This window comes from Mus caroli, chromosome 7, assembly GCF_900094665.2.
Source record: "Mus caroli chromosome 7, CAROLI_EIJ_v1.1, whole genome shotgun sequence".
In the NCBI taxonomy this organism is placed as follows: Eukaryota; Metazoa; Chordata; class Mammalia; order Rodentia; family Muridae; genus Mus; species Mus caroli.
Window position 1 is genome coordinate 44,968,502 of NC_034576.1, and position 20,764 is coordinate 44,989,265.

Sequence of the window (20,764 nt, forward strand, 5' to 3'; positions counted from 1 at the left end):
CTCCCCTCCCCTCTCTGTCTCTCTGTCTGTCTCTCTCTCTCTCTCTCTCTGCCTTTCTCTGTCCCTACTACCCCCTCAACTCCCCTCCTCAAGACCTAAATAAACTATTCCATACTATAGTGGAAGGGATGCCTCAGCATGGGCCAGCAGGGGCACCCTTTCCCTCACACCACACCACTCCTCCACCCAACGTATTCCTGGCTTTTTCTTTTTTTTATAAAACACAACAGTGGTTGAGTACCTGAAAGCCATGGCACAGGATGGGTTCAGCAAGGGAGTGAGTATAGAAAGAAGAGAGAAGAAGCTCGGGGCAGTGAAGAGACAGAGCCAAACACAGCTGAGGAGCCTCCAGTGAGACAGGAAGAGACCACAAAGAACACTGTGTCCTAGAACGTCAAGGAAGGGAACCCTTCTGTTGACTGAGGAGTAACCCACACTTTGAACACTAGTGTTAACTCAAGTAAGATGTCAATGAAGAGCTGACGGTTGGACTCCACAACATGGAGACCACCAGTGCCCTTCACAGAGGCACAGTGAGAACAAGCACACTCATGGAATAGGCTCAGGGAAATTGCACACTAGGAGTGTAGCAAATATTTTAGAGATGGGATTGAGTGAAATGGGAGCAGAGAAGGACTAGCAGCAGAAGGGGGGATGCCAAGGTTAGCAGAAGGTGGCATGCCCTCCCCCCACACCTCGATATTTTCTTAATGACAGATGGGAGACAGTCTACTATGTTTATGCTAATGGGACTTTTCTGGTGGAAGAAAAAAAACTATTGATGATTCTGTCAAAAGGGTGTTGAGATGGCACCCTTGAGGTGTCAAGATCATTAGAAGTCTGTCTTAGCCACAGTGCAGAGAGACAGAAACAAAGGATGTGGTGCAGATGCAGGGAGGTGGTAAGTCAGACCTTTGGATCTCTCTCCATCCTGGTGGTAAAGACTGAGGAGCTTGGGGATTAAACTCAGCATTCCTGATGACAAGGACCTGGATGGGACATCTAGTCTCCCAAGAGTCTGCTGTCTTTGGGGGTTTCGTAACCTTTCTCCCCATGGCTCAGTCCTCTTGCCCACCCACCTTGGTTACCGCCCACCTCTCTGTGGATTTACATCACCTGTACTCAGACCCAAGCTATGGCCCACTAGGAATGTCAACGCTTCTCTGGTCCCTTTTTCCTTTGCATCTTCTCTGTCAATTTGTGTTTACGTCAGGCTCTGGGTGTGGGGCAGGCTTTCTTGTCCCAGCCAAGACTTCCAACCAGAACTTCCAGTTTATGCTTCACAAAGAATCTTATGTTGAAGCCAAACTAGGGTGGGGCCTCCTCTGGAAACCTTGGAGCTGGCTCCTCCAGCTTTGCTCTTTAACAAGTAGCCTGGGACCCGCAGTCCCTGCCAAGCATTCTTTTACCTGAAGAAATATTAATTCACATAACTTCTTTCTATGACATAAGTGCTGGGGATGGGGGCCCTGTTGCAAATGGGGACACTGAGGCACAAAGCAACCATGTCAGCCGAACTTAGTCTATCTATGTGTAGGTCTTAGGTTCTGAGCCACTGGGTACTAGTTCTTTCTTTCTCCTGCTAGGCTGCTAGGAAGATGGTGAACTGTGAGACAGTACCCCTGGATTCGGGCCAGTGTGTGCATGCTTATCAGCAATGGGCTCCTTGTTGCCTTACTAATGAAGTGAGGGGGTGGAAGGAACTTAGCCTTTGGTAGGTCCATGACCTCACTCCAACATGGGTAGGCTACTGAGTCCTAGCCAATCATAACCTTGAACATCAACTTTGACCTGGCAATCACCCCTCAACAAATGCCAGCACCAGCCACCCCCACTCCTGGCTCCAGCCCCTCCCAAGTGAGAAAGCTTTACTGGAAACTTGAGCCTGGGCCACAAGAGGGCACAGGTACCCCAACTTCCCACACAAGCTGTCACCTCATTTCACCTAGCATCCTCCCTCCTGCCACCCCACCTGAACCCGACTCTACCAGAAAGGAATAGACTCAGCACCCACTCCAAGCCCTGCCCAGGGAGGTGGAGGAAGTCCAGGTTGGGAAAGGACATTGGCCTTTCAGTCACCTTAACAGGAATTCACAGATGTGACCCAACTCCCTACCAACATCTACCCCAATACAGATGCACAGCCTGTATCTAGTTCTCATCACTGGTGTTCGAGACTATCCCAACCATCTCACCATCCTTCTGTCCTCCATCCTGCCCTCCAACCCACCCCAACCCAACAGGACTCTATCAGCACTCTTATCTCCATGTCCCTCCCATCTGCAACCCAACCCTATCCCCAAACATAACCTGGTATCACACTACCCTGACTTAAGGACATCTCTGCATCTGTTTTATTGTCTTTGAGAAGCTTCTTTACAACATTGAGCAGTGCTGGGCTTGAACATGGAGCCTTCCCCTGCTACAGGAGAGCTCTACCACTGTGCTGTGCCCTTAACCCCTCACTGGGGGATTCTAGGCAGGGGCTCTACCATTGAGCCACGCCCCCAGTCCCTCACTGAGGGATTCTAGGCAGGGGCTCTGCCACTGAGTCATGCCCCTAGTCCTCTTCATACTTTGCATGTGAGTCAAAGTGTTGCTAAGTTGCGCACTAAGGCTGGCCTCTGAACTCACTCTTCAATGTAGATTGGTCTTGAAGCTTCTATCCTCCTGGCCCAGCCTCTCCAGGTGTCTAGGATGATAGAAGTGTGCTGTAACGCCCTGTGATACACAGTGCTACTTTGTAACTTTAAACTATGGGTAGCTGATAGCAATGCAAACACTCTTCTTTAAACTCACCAAAATGAAATTTGCTAGGTGGCAGTGCCTCTAAGCACGAGCAAAGTATTGATTTATAAATTCTTATTAGCATTCCTTATTGCCTATTCCTCTTGCTGTGAGGTCTCTCTCTCTGTCTCTCTCTCCCTCTCTCTCTCTCTCTCTCTCTCTCTCTCTCTCTCTCTCTCTCCCTCTCTCTCTTTTCTTTTCTTTTTTAAGTCCATACCGATCTCAAACTCATCAAACAGCAAAGGATGATCTTGAATTCCTGATCCTCTTGCCTCTAGCCTCCTAATGATGGGCTTACATGTGTGTACCCCGACACAGATTTGGAACTTAGGGCTTCATGCATGCTAGACAAGCACTTTACCAATTGAGCTATACCCCCAGCTCCACAACACCTTATTTTAAAAATTAATTTTTGACCACTAGGTTTGATCTCAACATCCAAATCTTGACTCCCTTGCTCTGGACTACTGAACTTGCTAATGCCCCACCTCCCATCCTGTGAACCCCATCAGCCTCTATTGTAATGATGTCATCTTTATTAGCTCCCTCTTTCCAAACATCACTGGATCCCCATCCTTGGCTGGTTACCAAATTTTGACCCCACCTCTGTCCTTCTTAATCCCTAATCCTGCCCCGTCCACCCCCTGGGATTAACTCATGGGGCCCCACCTAGCCACAGTTCCAGAAGCCACCTACTCATTCCCTAAACACCATCCCTTCCTCCTTCCTCTTCCTCCACCCCATCCCATCCGGCTTGCCCTCCCCTCCCCCACCTGCCCTCTCCCTCTCCACCCACCTTGCTGTGCACTCCATCAACTCTGCTCGCGAAAGGCTGCCTAGTTCAAACTACTTTCCCAGGCTCAGGCTCTTCCTGACAGGAGCCCAGGGGCACTTGATTAGGCCTGGCACCTATGGTGGCGTGTGTCTTGGGAAAGAGGTGATGAACATATGTGGTCATCACCTTAAATTTCAGAAGGAAAAAGACTGGAGGTGAGACTCCCACTGGCTGGGCTGGTTTTGATGTTGAGAGATAAGTTAGGGTTGCTCGGGGAAGAGACTGGCGTTGAGATAGGCTGGTGGGTGACCCTATGGTAAAAATGGCATTTCAGGACAGACAGCTCAGTGATGGCTATCTGGGAGCTGGGGCTGAGAGCCGAGGTGAGGAAGAGTGAGGTGTCGCATGGCGAGGAGTATGGGGGCAGGAGGAGTTTGAGAAGGAAAGTGGGCTTTTCCCCTTTCTATGGTCTGGTTCTGCCACAGGAAGGTTCACAGTGGGTTCAATTCGGGCTTGGGCGGGGCCAGATCTGGGTCCCAGCTTGTTTCAGAAGCCCCGCCTCCAAGTTGAGGGCCGAGCCCAGGCTAGGGGGGTGCCTGTCAACAACAAGCTGAGCCATTGGGGGTGGAGAGGGGGAGCCTGCACCGGGAAATGGTGCGCGCGCTGGGGGAGGGAGCTCAGGGGTTAAAAGCCATGGGTCAGAGCTGAACTTTCTAGGCAGCTGGCAGCTGAAGTTGGCCCCTCACTCAGGTAGGGTTTCTGGGTGGGAGAAGGGCAGAGGCCTGGGGAAGGGGCGTTGGAGGGTGTCAGAAAGGAGGAGAAAGGAGGAGGGATGGGAAGTTGGGGATACAGGACAGCTGAATCAGCGTGAGGCGCAGGTGGAGACAGAAACTCGCAGAAATGCAGGGAGCCTAAGCATGCAGAAAGACTAGACTCCAGGGAGGAGACCCAGGGTCCGGGGCAGGCCCAGAGAGGGGATAATGGGGTCAGAGGCGGGGAAGGAGTGATGAGTGAGAGAATGCTCTCTGGACCCAGCTCTCAGAGTGCAGAGGAAGAAGGGGTCACCTCTATGAGGTGATGGCAGGTCCTGGACCTCAGAGGAGTCATGCTGCCCCTCCACCGGCTCCCGAGGTGTCCCACACACAGTGGGGATGGAGAGTGCAAGATTCAAGGGTCAGGGATTTCAGAGTGAATAGAGCTGGAAAAGTCAAGATTACAAAGCACAGAATTTCAGTCTCCGGGCTTGCTTTGCAATACCCACTTCAGCCTCTCGACCCAGGCCCCGCCCACCCTGCCCACCCCCCATCCCGGAGCTATCATGTGGCCCCTAGTGGCTACCATCGCTTCCCTGACCTTGGCCTTGTCCGGAGGTAAGTACTCAGGCACAGGGGTGGAGGCAGGGAAGCCACTCAAGTCAGTGGTGGGAAGGGTCAGGCCACGGGGAGGGGACGTGGGACCCGCGCGCTCCGCCCCACGCCCACTCGAGGCCAGGGAGGACACCCTGTTAGCTTCCTCCTAGTCGTGTGTGACCTGATTTCCCAGCTGGGGTCAGCCCACCAATACCAGTGCCTTCACCTCTGATCCCAGAGATGTCCCAGCTTAGAGAAGCCCCAACTCTCTCTGACTCTCTTGGCTCTTTGCAGCCGTCCCATTCCCCCTCCCCGCCCCGCCCCAACACACACTCAAGGCTTCCTTGAGAGCAGGAAGCTCACAAGTGCACGGGTTCAAATATTAACAAACGCTACTATGAGCAAAACTGAAGGTCCTTGCACCTACAATTGTTTTTTGTTTTTTTTTTTCCTGCAACACTGATTGCTCTGGATAAGAAGAGGGACTTACCTGTTGTGTGACAGAAAGGGCTCTGAAAGTCGTGAATTTTTATTTTCTTCAGTATTTTCCTTAGCTTTGATGTTTGCTTTTTGAGATAGTGTCTCCTGCAGACCAGGCTGGCTTCAAACTCACTATCTAACAGAGGATGGCCTTGCCTCTACCTTCCCAGCATTAAGGGAGACAAGTGTGTGCTACCAGGCTTTGTTTATGTGGTGCTGGGGATGGACCCCGTGCCTGTGTGGGTACTAGGCACACACCAGCTGAGCTACAAGCCCAGCTCCTTTTTCTGCCATCCCATACACACTCTTGAGAAACCCCAGGTATGCATGCATCACTCACTTATTCTACCAGGAACAAGCAGTAGACACTGAGCACTCTGCCTGCCTGCAGTACCCGTGGCATATCTGGGGGAGCTGTGCAGACATTAGTGAAACAACTACCCAAATAATTAGTTAATACTTAATTGCCATTATGAGGTAAGGAGGAATCTATCAGGAGCCTAGATATGTAATGGAGGCTTCAGGGAGGCCTTCCCAGGGGCTTTGTTCTGACTTAAAGGGGGAGGGTCCACAGCACCTAGCACCCTGCACCAGCCTTCACTGGGAGATGGGGTGGCTGCCCTGCTTTGGTGCCACACCCAGGTTTCACACCCTTGCCCCTCCTGGTGCCTCACCCTGGTGCCAGGAGCCCCACATGCTGCGTCTTGTGGAACCCTCCAGAGCCTGATGAGGTAGGTGTGCTGTAATTACTTCCAGGACTCAGGGACAGAAGGATCCTGCCCCAAAGACACTGCCACACCTGAGCCAGGATACTAATCCAGTTGTCCACCCGGTCCACCGTGCCCTGCTCCAGCAGGCTGTCTGCAGAACTTCTGACCTAAAGGGGCTTTTCGAATTCAGCAATTTTGCTTAGTTTTCTGTTTTTCTTTATTTATATTATTTATTTACTTATTTGTGTGTGTGTGTGTGTGTGTGTGTGTGTGTGTGTGCATGAATGTATGGTTTATTGGCGGGAGATATAGCTTAGGGGTCTAGTGCTTTTCTAGTATGTTTGAGGTAAGGCTTTAGGGTCAATTCCTATGACTATAAATATTGTAATATATCCGTAGTACACTAATGTTTACTTGGATATTATATAATATATGTTAATGTATATAATGTATATAATATATAATGTATGTGTATACACATATGTATATATACATGAAAACAAAACAGTCTGCTTATTTGTTGGACCCCCTCACATTGGGGATACAGGTTTCTTTTAGTTTCCCTCCTTTCTTTCTTTCCTGCCCTCTTCCCCACTTTCTTGCAGTACTGAGAATCGGTCGCAGAGACCTATGAGAACTAAGGAAGCCTGTATGACTGACCTGCATTCCCAGCCTCTTTTTACTTTTTTTCCAGATAGAGTCTCAGTAAGCTCCTCAGGTCAGCCTTGAACTTCTGTACCCTAGACAGGTCTTAAATTTGCAATCTTCCTGTGTTAGTTTCCCAAGGAGCTGGGCTGACAAGCCTTTGCCACCAAGCTCGACTTAATTGGCCTTTTTTTTTTTTTTTTTTTTTTTTTGAGTTCTGTAAAATTGCTACTAAAGATGGTGGTGCCCCCGAAGCTCAGGTAACTGGGTATGGATTTGCTTCCTTCTGGTATAGAGGGAACTGGACAGGAGTGGGGGTTTCAGTCCGACCTGCACCCTAACGAGCCCTTTACACCATAGGCGCACCCAGAGTTAACAGAGACCTGGCCCATAGCTCGGCCTCTGACTTTGCTGTTTCCTTTTTCATTTTTGGAGACAGGGTCTCAGGTAGGTAGACCAGGCTTGCCCCAAACTTGCCGTGTAGCCGAGGATGGCCTTGAGCTCCTCATCTTCCTGTCTTTACCTCTTAATGTCACCTTTGTCTCAGTTTTGGTTCCACTGCAATGACCCTTTATTCCTGCCCTTAACTCTTAAAACCATGTGGCCTATCCCAGCATACACAAGTGGGGAAACAGGCTGGAGCATGGGGGCCTCCCTTGCAGCGTTTGTAGGATGCTTAGGATGGATGTTCAAAGGCAGCACCTCAATGAATCTTACAACTCCCTGGTGCTTGATGAACACCCACGGCTGTTCTGTATCCACAGCTCCCCATCTGAGGACTCAACAAACTAAGTGTTGAAAAAAAAAACCCAACTCAAAGAACCATTCTTGTCAGGACTGAGCTCATGGAGGCTTTCCCCTTGGCAGTATTCCCTGAGAAATAAGGTGTAGTAGCTGTTTACACAGCATTTGGCTTTTATTAGCTATTATAAATCATCAGGAGTGATTTAATGGGATGGAAAGATGTGTGAAGGTTATATGTAAACACAAGGATGCCCTATGTAAAGGGTTTTATGTAAAGGGTTTGAACATTCCTGGGCTGTAATATCTGTAGGGCCCTAGAACCAGTTCTCCACAGATGCCAAGGGAGGACTGTGCTCTTTCTACTTGACAGCTTGGGAGGCTGAGGCTGGTAATTTGCATGGTAAGAAAATATCCCACTCAGGCCTAGATGCTCTGCCCTGCCACCTACTGCGGTGTCTCCATTGTTGCCTCAGGTATGCTAGATTTGAGGAATGAATGGAGTGGTTGAGATGGCTGCTGTCAGTGGAGCTGCTGGTAAACATGAAAGGAGGGGTGAAAGAAAGGAAAAAGAAGATAGGGGAACAGAGAGAAAGAGAAAGAGGAGAGAGGGAAGAAAAAGAGGAACAAAGTGAAGAGGAGAGAAGAGAGAGGAGGAGCGTGGATAGGGAAGATAGGGATGAGAAGGGAAAGAGGGAATTACCAAACCTGAAGAGATAGCTAGCTGTAGCTTTGATGAGCATCCTTACAGAACATGTCCTGCTGGTACCTGAGGTCCGGGGAGGGGGGACCCTTAGACCGGGGTCCCAGAAGGTTTTGCTGATGAAGGGGTATAGGGACTTAGGTCTCACAGGGGAAAAGAACCCTATCATGTGCCTTCTGGGTTCTCCATGCATCAGCTCAAATGTCCTCTGTCTGCACCACGTCCTTATGTCTGATCATGTAGATGCATGAATATCTGAGACATGACTGGCGTTCCCAAGGAATTGAGATTTGGATTTTATTTTAAATGACTTCAAGGCCCACATGTGGCTAGAATTGACATGTTGAAACATATAGGTATATGCTTGGCATAAAGAAGTCCTAAGTAGGAGGGAACAGTGTAGCTTAAACTTTTCAAAACCTACTTTCACTACGGGTTCTTAATCACTTTACCCTCCCTTCTAGCCCAACACCCAGCAGAGGTAGTGGAAAGAAAGTTTATTAGGATACAGGGGAGGTGGACCTGCTTAGAAATGGTTCTTTGGGGCAAATCCCATCTGTGTTATCAGGAAAGCAGCAGTTCAGTTCACAGAAATCAGCAGTGGCATCCTGATGCACTCACAAATGATTCATGAATATACCAGTAGTCCAGTCTGGTAGTGTCCAGATCAGCAGTGGTGGCACAACTTAGCAGAAACAGCCAGGCCTCAGCTGAATTGGCACGAGTCAGCAGGAGTGATTATGATCAACATGGATGCCAGGAGAAGTTCGTTGCTATGCCTCTCTCAATGAAGCAAAGATCAGCAAAGACTTGAGACCCATGAAACCTTGCAAAGCTGGCTATGCAAGAAAGCCCCCGTCACTGGCTGTTTATACTCCCTCCAAATATTATGTGTTCTCCATGGGTTTTTGCCTCACCACATGTCTTGCTTCAGCACGTGAGTCTGTCTTAGCAAAACGCCATGCAAGTCTGTATCAGTTGACCTCACTCTGCCAGTTGACCCAAGTCTGAGGAAGTAGCAGGAAGCCACTAGAACACCACCAGAAGTATTTTGGTGCATTTCTCTCTATGGAGTCAAACAGAGCTCAGCTATGCAGTATAAGGCAAACCAAGACATGCATGTTGTTAGTGAAGATTCCTTCATCCTTCGTCCTTTCATGTGCTTGCTTTAGCAGAACATCCTTGACCTGTATCTGCTTCAGTGAAATCTTCTTTCACATGTTTGCCCCAGCAAAACACTGTCTGACAGAACTGACTTTCCAAAAATATCCCATAGGTTTCCATTTCAGAATATAAGGACAAAGAGAGGTTCCAGTGTGTTGATAGAACAGTTGCATGAGGCCAGAACAGAGTGGACCAAGAGGAGACTGGTGGATATTTGGAAGCTTCCAAGTGACACAGGATGTGTGTGTGTGTGTGTGTGTGTGTGTGTGTGTGTGTGTGTGTGTGTGTGTAGGCCAGAGGTCAATATCGCCTGTCTTTCTCTATCATTCTCCAACTTATTTTTTGAGGCGATCCCACCAGTTGAACCTGGAGCTCTCTAATTTAGCTGGACTGGCTGCCATCAAACCCCAGGGATCCTCCTGCCTTTCCCCCAAACTCCAACCCCCAACCTGTCTGAGATTGCAGGCTTGTGACATTGTCCTAGATTTTTACCTTGGTACTGACAGAGGAGGTGGTCCAACTCAGATGCAGCAAGCAGTTTATCAACTTAGCCCTCTCCTCAGTATTGTTGAATTTATTTTAGGGGAAGTCAAGAATTGCAACAATATGGCCTGTCATTCCTTGTCTGAAGATTCCTTAAGATAAATTGGAAAAAAACTGGATTGGAAAAAAATATATAAAATATTTAGGATGATTTCAGCATTCAGGAAGAATTTGGTCCAAGATGGTGGCAGAGAGTTGGCAAAAATTGGATATTGGAGGGTGGGAGAGATGGCTTGGTGGTTAAGAACACTGGTTGCTCTTGCAGAGGACCCAGGTTTGGCTCCCAGTGCCCATATGGTGGTTTACAACCATCTGTAATTCTAGTTACAGTGAATCTGATACTCTCTTCTGATCTCCTTAAGTGTTAGGCATACACATGGTGTACATACATGCATGCAGGCAAAACATTCACACATATAAAATAAATAAGTCTTAAACATTTTCACTGAGTATTTAGGAGACAAACTAACAGGACTCTTGTAAGTGATCAAGGGAGGAGGAAGAGCAAGGATTGATGCCCAGGTTTGGGGTGAACATCAAGATGAGAAGGCCTGGAAAGAACAGTTCAGGTGAGAAAGATCAATTTGCAGACAAAAACATCAAGGTGTGTATGAGTTACTTAGGCTGGTAGCAGTTGAGCCTCTAGCTGCAAAGATTGACGATGGAAATACGAATTTGAGCATGGCTACCTGAGGGTGGTCTGTAGAACTGGAAAAGCACCCAGAAAAATTGTGTTGCAAGAATGGATGGATGCATAATGGTTGAGTGGATATATGGGTGAGGAGTGAATATGTGGATGGGTAGGTCAATGAATGCATTAGTGGTTGGGAGGATGGCTAGATGGGTAGGTTTGTAAATGTATGTATGTATGTATGTATGTATGTATGTATGTATGTATGTATACATGCATTGTGGAACAGAGTGGGCCAAGAGGAGAGAGGAAGAGATTTGGACACAGAGGTTTCTAAGCGATGCTGGGTGAGTGTGTATGTGTGTGTGTGTGTTTGTTCACCTGTGCGTACAAGTGCATGCCTTCCAGAAATCAGCATCGGTTGTCTTCCTGTATTATTCTTCACCTTATGAATATCCAAGTGGATGGCTAGGTGGAAGTGGGTGAGTGAGTGGACAGATGGAAAGATGGTTAGGTGGATAGATAGATGTTTGGGTGGGTAGGTGGGTGGGTGGATACATGGATGAATGAGCAAATGGATGAACATGTAAATCACTTGGCTGTGGATAGGTAGATTAGTGGGTGCATGAATGAATAGATGGTATTGATGACTATATGGATACATAGATGGATGGATAGATAAATAGATGCATAAATGGATGGATACGTGGATGGATGGATAAATGATGGATGGGTAAATATATAGGTGTATGGGCAAGTGGATGGGGGCATACATAGATGGATGAGTAGATGGATGAACATGTGAGCCATTTGGCTGGTGGATAGGTACATTAGTGGGTGGGTGAATGGATAGATGGGAAGATTGATGTCTATATGGATACATAGATGGATAGATGTATGGTTGGATGGATGGATAAATAAATACATAGACACATGGATGTATGGGATGTATGAATAGATGGATGGGTGGACAGATGAGTAGATTATATATATATATATATATATATATATATATATATATATATATATGAATGAGTGGGTGGATGGATACATAGGTGGGTGGGTAGATGGATGTGTGTGGGCATGTTGGTATATAGGTAGATGGGTGGGCAGGTAGATGGATGAATGGATGGGTAGGTATATATGTGGATGGCAAATTGATGGACAGATGAATGGGATGATAGCTGGAAGGAAGGGTAAATGAGTGAATGGATAGGTAGATAGGAAGATGGATTGATAGGTGAATGAAGTAATGAATGAGTGGATGGATACTGTCTAGGTAAATCTATAAGTCATTTTTTTGCCTCAAGAAAATATAAATGGATGGAGAGTGAACCTCTACTTACTTCTTGGCAATCTGCTAATTCCATAAGCTCTCCTTTCAGTGTCTATTGGACAAGTCAGCACTTCAATAGTACAAATGAGATATCTACCTGACCCATCCTCACTGGATAGACTATGGCAACTTAAAGGCCAGCAAATGAGTCCTCAGTACTTAGTTATCCAAAACAAGAATCCGACCCTCTCCCCAAATCTGGAACTATAACTCTGGCCTTTTCTTCTTCCTTAGCCCAAATTCTCTAAAGGTTTCTTGTCTTTAACAGGAATCTCCCGGGACTACCCCAAGATTCTCAATGGTACCAATGGGACTAGTGGTTTTCTCCCAGGTGGCTATACCTGCCTTCCCCACTCTCAGCCTTGGCAGGCAGCTCTACTGATCCGTGGACGACTTCTCTGTGGAGGGGTTCTGGTTCACCCCAAATGGGTACTCACAGCGGCTCATTGCAGGAAAGAGTATGTGGGACATTGAGTTTGGGATGGGGAAAATCCTGGGGCTAGGGCTGGGGTGGGCATATAGGTGAGCTCATCTTCTGTCTCTTACCCACCACTTCCTGCACCCACAGTGGGTACACAGTTCATCTGGGCAAGCATGCCCTGGGGCGTGTGGAGAACGGTGAGCAGGCAATGGAGGTGGTCCGCTCTATCCCCCATCCTGAATACCAGGTCACCCCCACCCACCTGAACCACGACCATGACATCATGCTTCTGGAGCTGAAGTCTCCAGTCCAGCTCAGCAGCCACGTCCGTACCCTGAAACTCTCTGCAGATGACTGCCTGCCCACTGGCACCTGCTGTCGTGTTTCTGGCTGGGGCACCACCACCAGCCCCCAGGGTAAGTGCCTACACAGTCTGCTAGAGTCCTCACAGATGCCTGAGGCAGCCATAAGTGAAGTCCGAAGAGGTTTCTTTTATTACATTTTTGGTTTTGTATTGTGTGCTGGCTTTGTATTATATTAGTGTTGGTTTTGTGCGTGTGCTGGAGGGAAAGTGCATGTGCTAAGGTGGTCTGAAGAGAGGTCAGAAAGCAAACTGCAGGATTCCCATCCTTTCCTGCCATCATTGGGGTTCTGGGAATCAAGTTTACGTCCTCAGACTTGGCTGCAAGCACCATTACCTACTGAGCCATCTTGCCAGTCCTAGGCTCGATTTATAAAAGTAAGTCTACATAAATGAAGGGATGTATTTCCGTAATATTAATATCACAAATGTATGAATATATAAAATATATAGTGGGTGTGTTACTACATAGCCCTGACTGGCCTGGCCTGGCCTGGAACTTACAGAGATCCACATGCCTCTGTCCCCCAAGTACTGGGACTATGTATACGATACATGTATATATACCTTGCATATCTATTGTTTTACATATACATTTTTACATATATGATATATTTTATTTTTAATCTATGTTGTGTGTGTGTGTGTGTGTGTGTGTGTATAAGTGCAGGTGCCCTCAGAGGCCAGAAGAGGGCACCTGATTCCCTAGAACTATAATCACAGGCAGTTGGCTGCCTGACATGGGTACTGAGAATCAAACTCTGGTCCCTTGGAAGAGCAGCAAGTCCTCTTAATCATTGAACCATCTCTCCTGATTCAGAACAAGTGAGTATATAATAAGGTGGGCCTGCTGGCACACGCCCGTACAGCCAGTCACCTGGGAGACTGAGTATGTAGGATCAAAAGTTCAGGGGCAGCCTAAGCTACAGAGAAGTCAGTCTGAGCTACACAGAGAAATTTGTCTCAAAATTTCTTTTAAAACAGTGAAATAGGGCTGGCCTCTCGAGGGTTCAGTGGATAAAGGTACTCTCTAGCCACCAAGACTGGCAGTCTGGTTCAGTCCCCAGGACCCACATGGTGGAAGGAGAGAACTGACTCCTTCCCTGACCTCCTCACATGGATTTTTGCATGCATACACATGTTCACAAAATGTTTTAAAAAGTAAATAGGGGCTGGTGAGATGGCTCAGCAGGTAAGAGCACCCGACTGCTCTTCCAAAGGTCCTTAGTTCAAATCCCAGCAACCACATGGTGGCTCACAACCATCCGTAACAAGATCTGACTCCCTCTTCTGGTGTGTCTGAAGACAGCTACAGTGTACTTACATGTAATAAATAAATTAAAAAAAAAAAGTAAATAGACTTAAAAGAGCTGGGGATTTAATGTACCAGTAGGGGATGGATCTTAAATATCTGAAGCCTTAGTACCAAAAAAAAAAAAATACATGAAAATGTCTACTATGTAATATCTAACACATTATTATATACTTACTATAAGAAATATATTTATGATCTGCAAATTTGTTTTTTTCTTTTTTGGTTTTTCAAGACAGAGGTTCTCTGTATAGCCCTGGCTGGCCTGGAACTCACTTTGTAGACCAGGCTGGCCTCGAACTCAGAAATTCACCTGCCTCTGCCTCCCAAGTGCTGGGATTAAAGGCGTGCGCCACCACGCCCAGCGATCTGCATATTTGTAACACATGTAATGCATTAGTAAGTATATTTTTGGAGGTGGACGAACTATAAAAAGTGTACTATTCAGGTATATACATATGGCTAACACATAGCATCTCCACAGCATCCCTTGCTCCCTCCCATCTCTCCTGTGTCCCTTCCCCTTCACACTCCTCTCCCCATCACTGTTTTTTCCTGCTCTATCACCTCTTCCCAGCACTCCTGAGACTCGTCCCACCTCTAGTTCTCCCTGCTTTGCATTTTGCACACAAGTGTGTGTGGGAGTGTATGCGTGTTTGTTTGCATTTTGCACACACACATGTGTGGGGGAGTGTATGCATGTTTGTTTGCATCCATAAAGTCTCAGGGTTGATGTTGGGAATCATCCTCAATCATTTTTCGACATTTTTCACTGAAGCAGGGTTTCTCAACCGAGGTCTCAACCAAAGCTCACTCTCATGGCTGGGACTGCTAACCATAGGCAGGCCACCATGTTCACTCCCAGCATTTACATAGATCTAGGGAATCTGATCGCTGCACTTTAACTACAGAGCCACCTCCCCAGTCCCCACTCTCAGGTTTCTCATCTCTCCCCATCCCTTTTCCCTCTGCTTCAGCCCTTTCACCTGCACTTTCCCTTTATCCTCATCTGTTCCCACATCTGCCCCATATTTTTGTCTCCTTACTACTCCCTGCCTCATCTTTCTCTGTCATCTTACTCAACCCATCTCAATTTCCTGCCCACTCTGACTCTTTAACATCCAGGACAAGCCTCCTCAGATGGTCTCTCTCCTCCCCAGTGAATTATCCCAAAACCCTGCAGTGCGCCAACATTGAACTGCGCTCAGATGAGGAGTGCCGGCAAGTGTACCCTGGGAAGATCACTGCCAACATGCTCTGTGCTGGTACCAAAGAAGGGGGAAAGGACTCCTGTGAGGTGAGACATGGAGAATGTTCGGGGCATGTGGTCCATCTCTGTGACTCTCCCTCTCCCTGACTCTCCCTCTCCCTGACTCTGCATCTACCTGACTCCATCTCCCTGACTCTCCATCTTCCTGACTCTCTCTCTCTCTCGATCTGTCTCTCTCTCTCTCTCTCTCTCTCTCTCTCTCTCTCTCTCTCTCTCTCTGTGACTCTCCCTCTCCCTGACTCTCCATCATCTCTGTGACTCTCCCTCTCCCAGACTCTCCCTCTCCCTGACTCTCCATCTCTGTGACTCTCCCTCTCCCAGACTCTCCCTCGCCCTGACTCTCCATCTCTGTGACTATTCCTCTCCCTGACTCTCCATCTCCCTGACTCTCCATATCCCTGATTCTCCCTCTCCCTGGCTGTCCATCTCCCTGATTCTCCATCCCTCTGAATCACCATCTCTGACTCTTCACTCCTCTGATTATATATCTCCCTGACTTAGTTAGGGTTTCTGTTGCTGTGAAGAGACACCATGACCACAGCAACTCTTATAAAAGAAAACATTTAATTGAGGCTGGCTTACAGTTTCAGAGGTTCAGTCCATTTTTTTTTCATTGTGAAAACATGGTGGTATGCAGGCAGACATGGTGCTGAAGAAGGGGCTGAGAGTTCTATATTCAGATCATCAGGCAGCAAGAAGAAACTCACTACTTGAGTTTCAGCTCTGAGACCTCTTAGCCCATTTCCCCTATCCCCCAGTAACACTTTCTCCAACAAGTCCACACCTTCTAATGATGTCACTCCGTATGTGGGCCTAGGGATGCCATTTTCATTCAAACCACCAAATACCACTCCCTGGCCCTCGTAGACTTGTAGCCATATCATAGTGCGAAATACATTTAGTCCAACTTCAAAAGTCCCCATAGTCTCCTCAAAGTCCCCACAATCTCAATCTTGTTTAAAAGTCCAAAGTTTGAAGTCTCTTGTGAGATTCATGCAATCTCTTAACTGTAATCCCCTGTAAAGTTAGAGTGAAAAAGCAGATCATGTATTTCCAACATATAATGACACAGGATATGCATTACAGTTATGAAAGGGATCATAGTGAGTAAAAAGAAAGACTGAAAACCAGCTGAGCAAACTCCAAATTCTACATCTCCATGTCTGATGTCAAAGCATTCTTCAGATCTCCAACTCCTTTCAGCTTTGTTGCAACATACTTCTTTCTCTTGGGCTGGTTCCATTTCTTGTTAGCAGCTTTCCTCAGCAGGTATTTGAGGCAGCTCTGGCATCTCCAACATTTTGGGGTCACCGGCACTATTTGGATTCATCCCCACAGCTTCACACCATGTTTTCTTTGGCTCTCCATGCAGAGACACTCCTGTCCCCTTCCTGGCCCCAGCAGCTTTCCATAGTCACAGAAGGAGATTCATTACGCTCTTTCTTGTATCCTTGACTTTAAAGTCAGAACCATGTGGCTGAAGCTGTCAAATTCTGCTGCTTGTATGGGCTAGAACATGGTGCCTTCATTCAATTACATCTTCACCAGATTTCTGTTTTCAATGGTTTCCTTTACTGCCTAAGCTTGGCTGTCCTAGAACTCACTCTGTAGACCAGGCAGGCCTTGAACTCAGAGATAGCCAATATTTGCATCTGGAGTTCTGGGATTAAAGGTGTGCACCACCATGCCTGGACCTAAGCTGTTCTTTATTAATTCCTTTTCACAAGTTGGAAGCTTAGCTGTGTAGGGTCTTGCCCTGAGGTTGCTACTGTCTTTATTCCATTAACATCAGGCTTCTCTTTATTCTGCATATCTTGGTCACAGGACTTAGTTCCATTCCACTTCCTGGTGACCATTTTCTCCTGGAATTATACTTTTGTAACTTCCCTTGCTCTGCCTGCTCCTTTTCATTATAGATCTGCATAATCATGGCCACCAGTAACTACATACACACTCCACACTAGGCTGTTTTGAAATCTTTTCTACAAATTCAATTAATGCAAAACTCTTCAATAGTCTCTGAGCCACATATTAACACTCTTTTCCTCTGAGCCAGGCCCCTATAGTTCAAATCACCCTCAGCACCACTGTCTTCCATGTTCCTACTAGGGTAGCCCATTGAGTCTCATTTAAAATGTTCAACTGCTTTTCTAATCTAAAATTCCAAAGTATTCCTCCAAACAAAAACATGGTCAAGCCTATCACAACAATACCCCACTCCTGGTACCAACTTCTGTCTTAGTTAGGGTTTCTATTGCTGTGAAGAGACATTATGACCACAGCAACCCTTACAAAGAAAAATATTTAATTGGAGCAGGCTTACCATCTCAGAGGTTCAGTCCTTTATTATGTGGGAAATATGGTAGCCTGCAGGCAGACATGGTGCTGGACAAGGAGTGGAGAGATCTACATCTTGATCCATAGGTAGGGAAAAGAGAATGCCATACTAGGCCTAGCTTGAGCATATAAGACCTAAAAGCCCACCTCCACAGTTGCAGACTTCCTCCAACAAGGCCATACTTCCTAAAAGTGCCACTTCCTACAGACTTATGGGAGCCATTTTTATTCAAGCCTATCATACATATTCTCCATTTCTCTGTTTCTCCATCTCCATAACTCTCCACCCTTGACTCCTCATCTCCCTGACTTTCAATATCCCTGACTTTCCCTCTCCTTGTCTCTTTCTCCCTGACTCTCCACATCTGTTTCTCTCCATTTTTCCCTTTCCTCCCATATTACCCCATCTCTACCTTCTATTCAGCCTTATCAATAGTCCTTCTTTTTCTCCCCAACCCAGGGTGATTCTGGGGGCCCACTGATTTGCAATGGCAAACTCTACGGCATCATCTCATGGGGAGATTTTCCATGTGGACAGCCCAACCGACCTGGCGTTTACACACGAGTCTCAAAATACCTGCGTTGGATCTGGCAGATCATCAGAAACACTCCAGAGCAGAGACAGACAAAGGGCACACAATAAAATTGTGTTCATTTGCCTGCCTCCCTCCCCTACTGTGCCTCTCTCACTGTGTGCTTCTCCCTTCTCTGTCGCCTCTGCCCTAAGTGCCCCTTTGGAACAACAGGCTCATATTCACAGTGACATTCCCTTCACCAGCCTTGGAACACTCCAATAACTTGAGTACTCCAATCCAAACACCTACTTCATCGTGACCACCATAAACTGGCGTTGATATCTGCATATTCCAATTCTGTTGGTGCCACACAGCCCCATCCTGATCTCATCTCAGTAGCAGTCTATAGATGGACCTTCCCTGGCAGGTCCTTGCAACCCTCAGACTATTTACCCCTTGGCAATGTTTTTTTTTTTTTTTTTAATATTCAAGAAGGTTCTAGACTCATGTGATATTTCATTCTGAAAGTCTTTCTAGTCCAGAATCTTCTGCCAGGACCACATCCCATGTACTTTAAGGTGACTCGCCACAGGTACTCTACATCCTCTGCCTAGCTCATTCCCACCCTGATATCATGACTCAAACTACATCCCACATTCTACAGGACCCAGCCCTCATCAACTCTGCTCCTCTCTAACTTACCACCAACATGGGCCAACAGTTCTCTGGTCCATATAGTTACAGGATCCAAAGGACCTCCCTCCTAGATCTTATCACCCCCACAAGTCTCCTGTTATCTCCCCTATGAACATCCTTACTCAATAATCCTTGATTTCATACCTTTGCCTATGATCCCACATCTGCTTAATGCTAATCCCTGCTTTGAATAAGTCATAAAACTCACAACTTCCTTGCTTCCTTTTTTGTTTTGTTTTGTTGTGGATGATGCATTGGTCTTGCTTGGTGGCCTGGGCTGGCCTGGAAGTCTCCTGACCATCCTCCTTCCTCACCCTGCAGAGTGTGAGTCTGATGGGCGTGTGCCACCCAAACCCAGCTCTTTGCTCTCTTGCCTTCAAAATGGGTTCATGATTTACACTGAGAGCATTGTCACAAGGGTAAATTCTAGTACTCACCTGTACAATAACCACTGAATTTGCAATGTCTCAGAAAGTGTAGGTTGCACATACTTGGCTGGGTGCTAACGATATAATTTTTTTATTTGTTCAATAAATATCGGTACCAGCCAGGATCCCAGCACCACGGCAGATGCACGTGATAAGTAGTGAATAAGATGTAAGAAACCAAATTATATGGATATAGTGGTGCATTCATGTCATCCCATATCAGAAGGTGGAGGGAGAAGGATGGGGAGTTCAAGGCCACTGCTGACCTTGAAGCTTGAGGTCATCCTGGTCTACATGAGACCCTCTCTCCAAACACAAGGCAGGAAGAACCTCGCTGGATATGAATGGGTTGAAGGGGTGGGAGTGTGAGAGACAACAGAATCAAAGATGGCCACAGGAATGTTCCTGACCATTTTCGGGCCTCACCCTGCAGAGTGTGAGTCTGATAGGCGTGTGCCACCCACACCCAGCTCTCTTTTCTCTTGCCTTTAAAATGGGTTTGTAATTTACCCTGAGAGCATTGTCTCAAGGGTAAATTCTGAGCCACGAGAAAGAGCGAGAATTTCCTAAAATGGGAGGCAGTCCTGAATGTGGTGGCATGCCTGTCAGCACTTGAGAGACTGAGGCAGGAGGATGATGTTTAATGTCAGCCTCAGCTACAAAGCAAAACTCTGCCTCAAACAATAATAGGAGAGGCCAGGGAGAAGGCTCTACATGAAAGGCATTTGCTGCCAAACCTGATAACTTGAGTTTGAGTATCTGTGGTGAAAAGAAAGCTGACTCCGGCAGCTTGTCCTCTGATTTCCACACAGGTGTCCTGGTACACACACACACACACACACACACACACACACACCCCACATGTGCACACACATGCACACATTCCACACAACACAACACATACACACACCACACATATACACACCCAATATGCACATACACACAATGCCACACATCACACTACACCACACCACACACATACCATACACACCCAATATGCACATATGCCATACACATACACACCCAATATGCACATATACATATGTCACCACACACACACACACACACATGTAATTTTAAGATTTTAAAAGAGAGGCTAAAGAGGTGACTTAGTGATTAAGAGCCCTTGTTCTTGCAGAGGACCTGAGTCCAGCACCCACACAGTAGGTCACACTCACTTGTAACCCAATTTCTAGGAGATGCATCAGGCATGTACATGTGTACATACATACATGTAAGCAGGCAAAACATTCAGACACCTAAAATAAATCTGATTTTAGAAAGCCAGGCATAACGGCTCATGCTGTTAAGTGCAGCACTTGGGAAGCAAAGGCAGTCAGGTCTCTATGACTTTGCAGTTAGCCTGGTCTACATAGAGTTCCAGGCCAGCCAGGGATACAAGGTTATATTTTGTCTCAAAAAAAAGTTTAAAAAAAGATGCTGGATAATAATAATAATAATAATAATAATAATAATAATAATAATGTTAAGTTGATTTTTAGAAAGCCCCTAGAAAACCAGATGCCTGTTGGGTTGTCTCGGTTTCCAGAAGAAACCTGC

General features: G+C 46.8%; 1 protein-coding gene and 1 long non-coding RNA gene across 2 annotated transcripts in view; one reads left to right on the forward strand and one right to left on the reverse strand.

Annotated features, from left to right (window-relative positions):
• Nucleotides 1-20,764, reverse strand: part of LOC110297561 — a 107,110-nt gene that overhangs the window by 13,487 nt on the left and 72,859 nt on the right. The gene's annotated exons all lie outside the window — the stretch shown is intronic.
• Nucleotides 3,647-18,233, forward strand: Klk13 (kallikrein related peptidase 13). The gene is made up of 6 exons (XM_021166353.1): nt 3,647-3,777; nt 4,842-4,932; nt 12,133-12,322; nt 12,433-12,701; nt 15,119-15,255; nt 18,026-18,233. Exons 2-6 carry the CDS (start codon nt 4,881-4,883, stop codon nt 18,206-18,208), a joined length of 831 nt encoding a protein of 276 aa, XP_021022012.1. The 5' UTR covers nt 3,647-3,777; nt 4,842-4,880; the 3' UTR covers nt 18,209-18,233.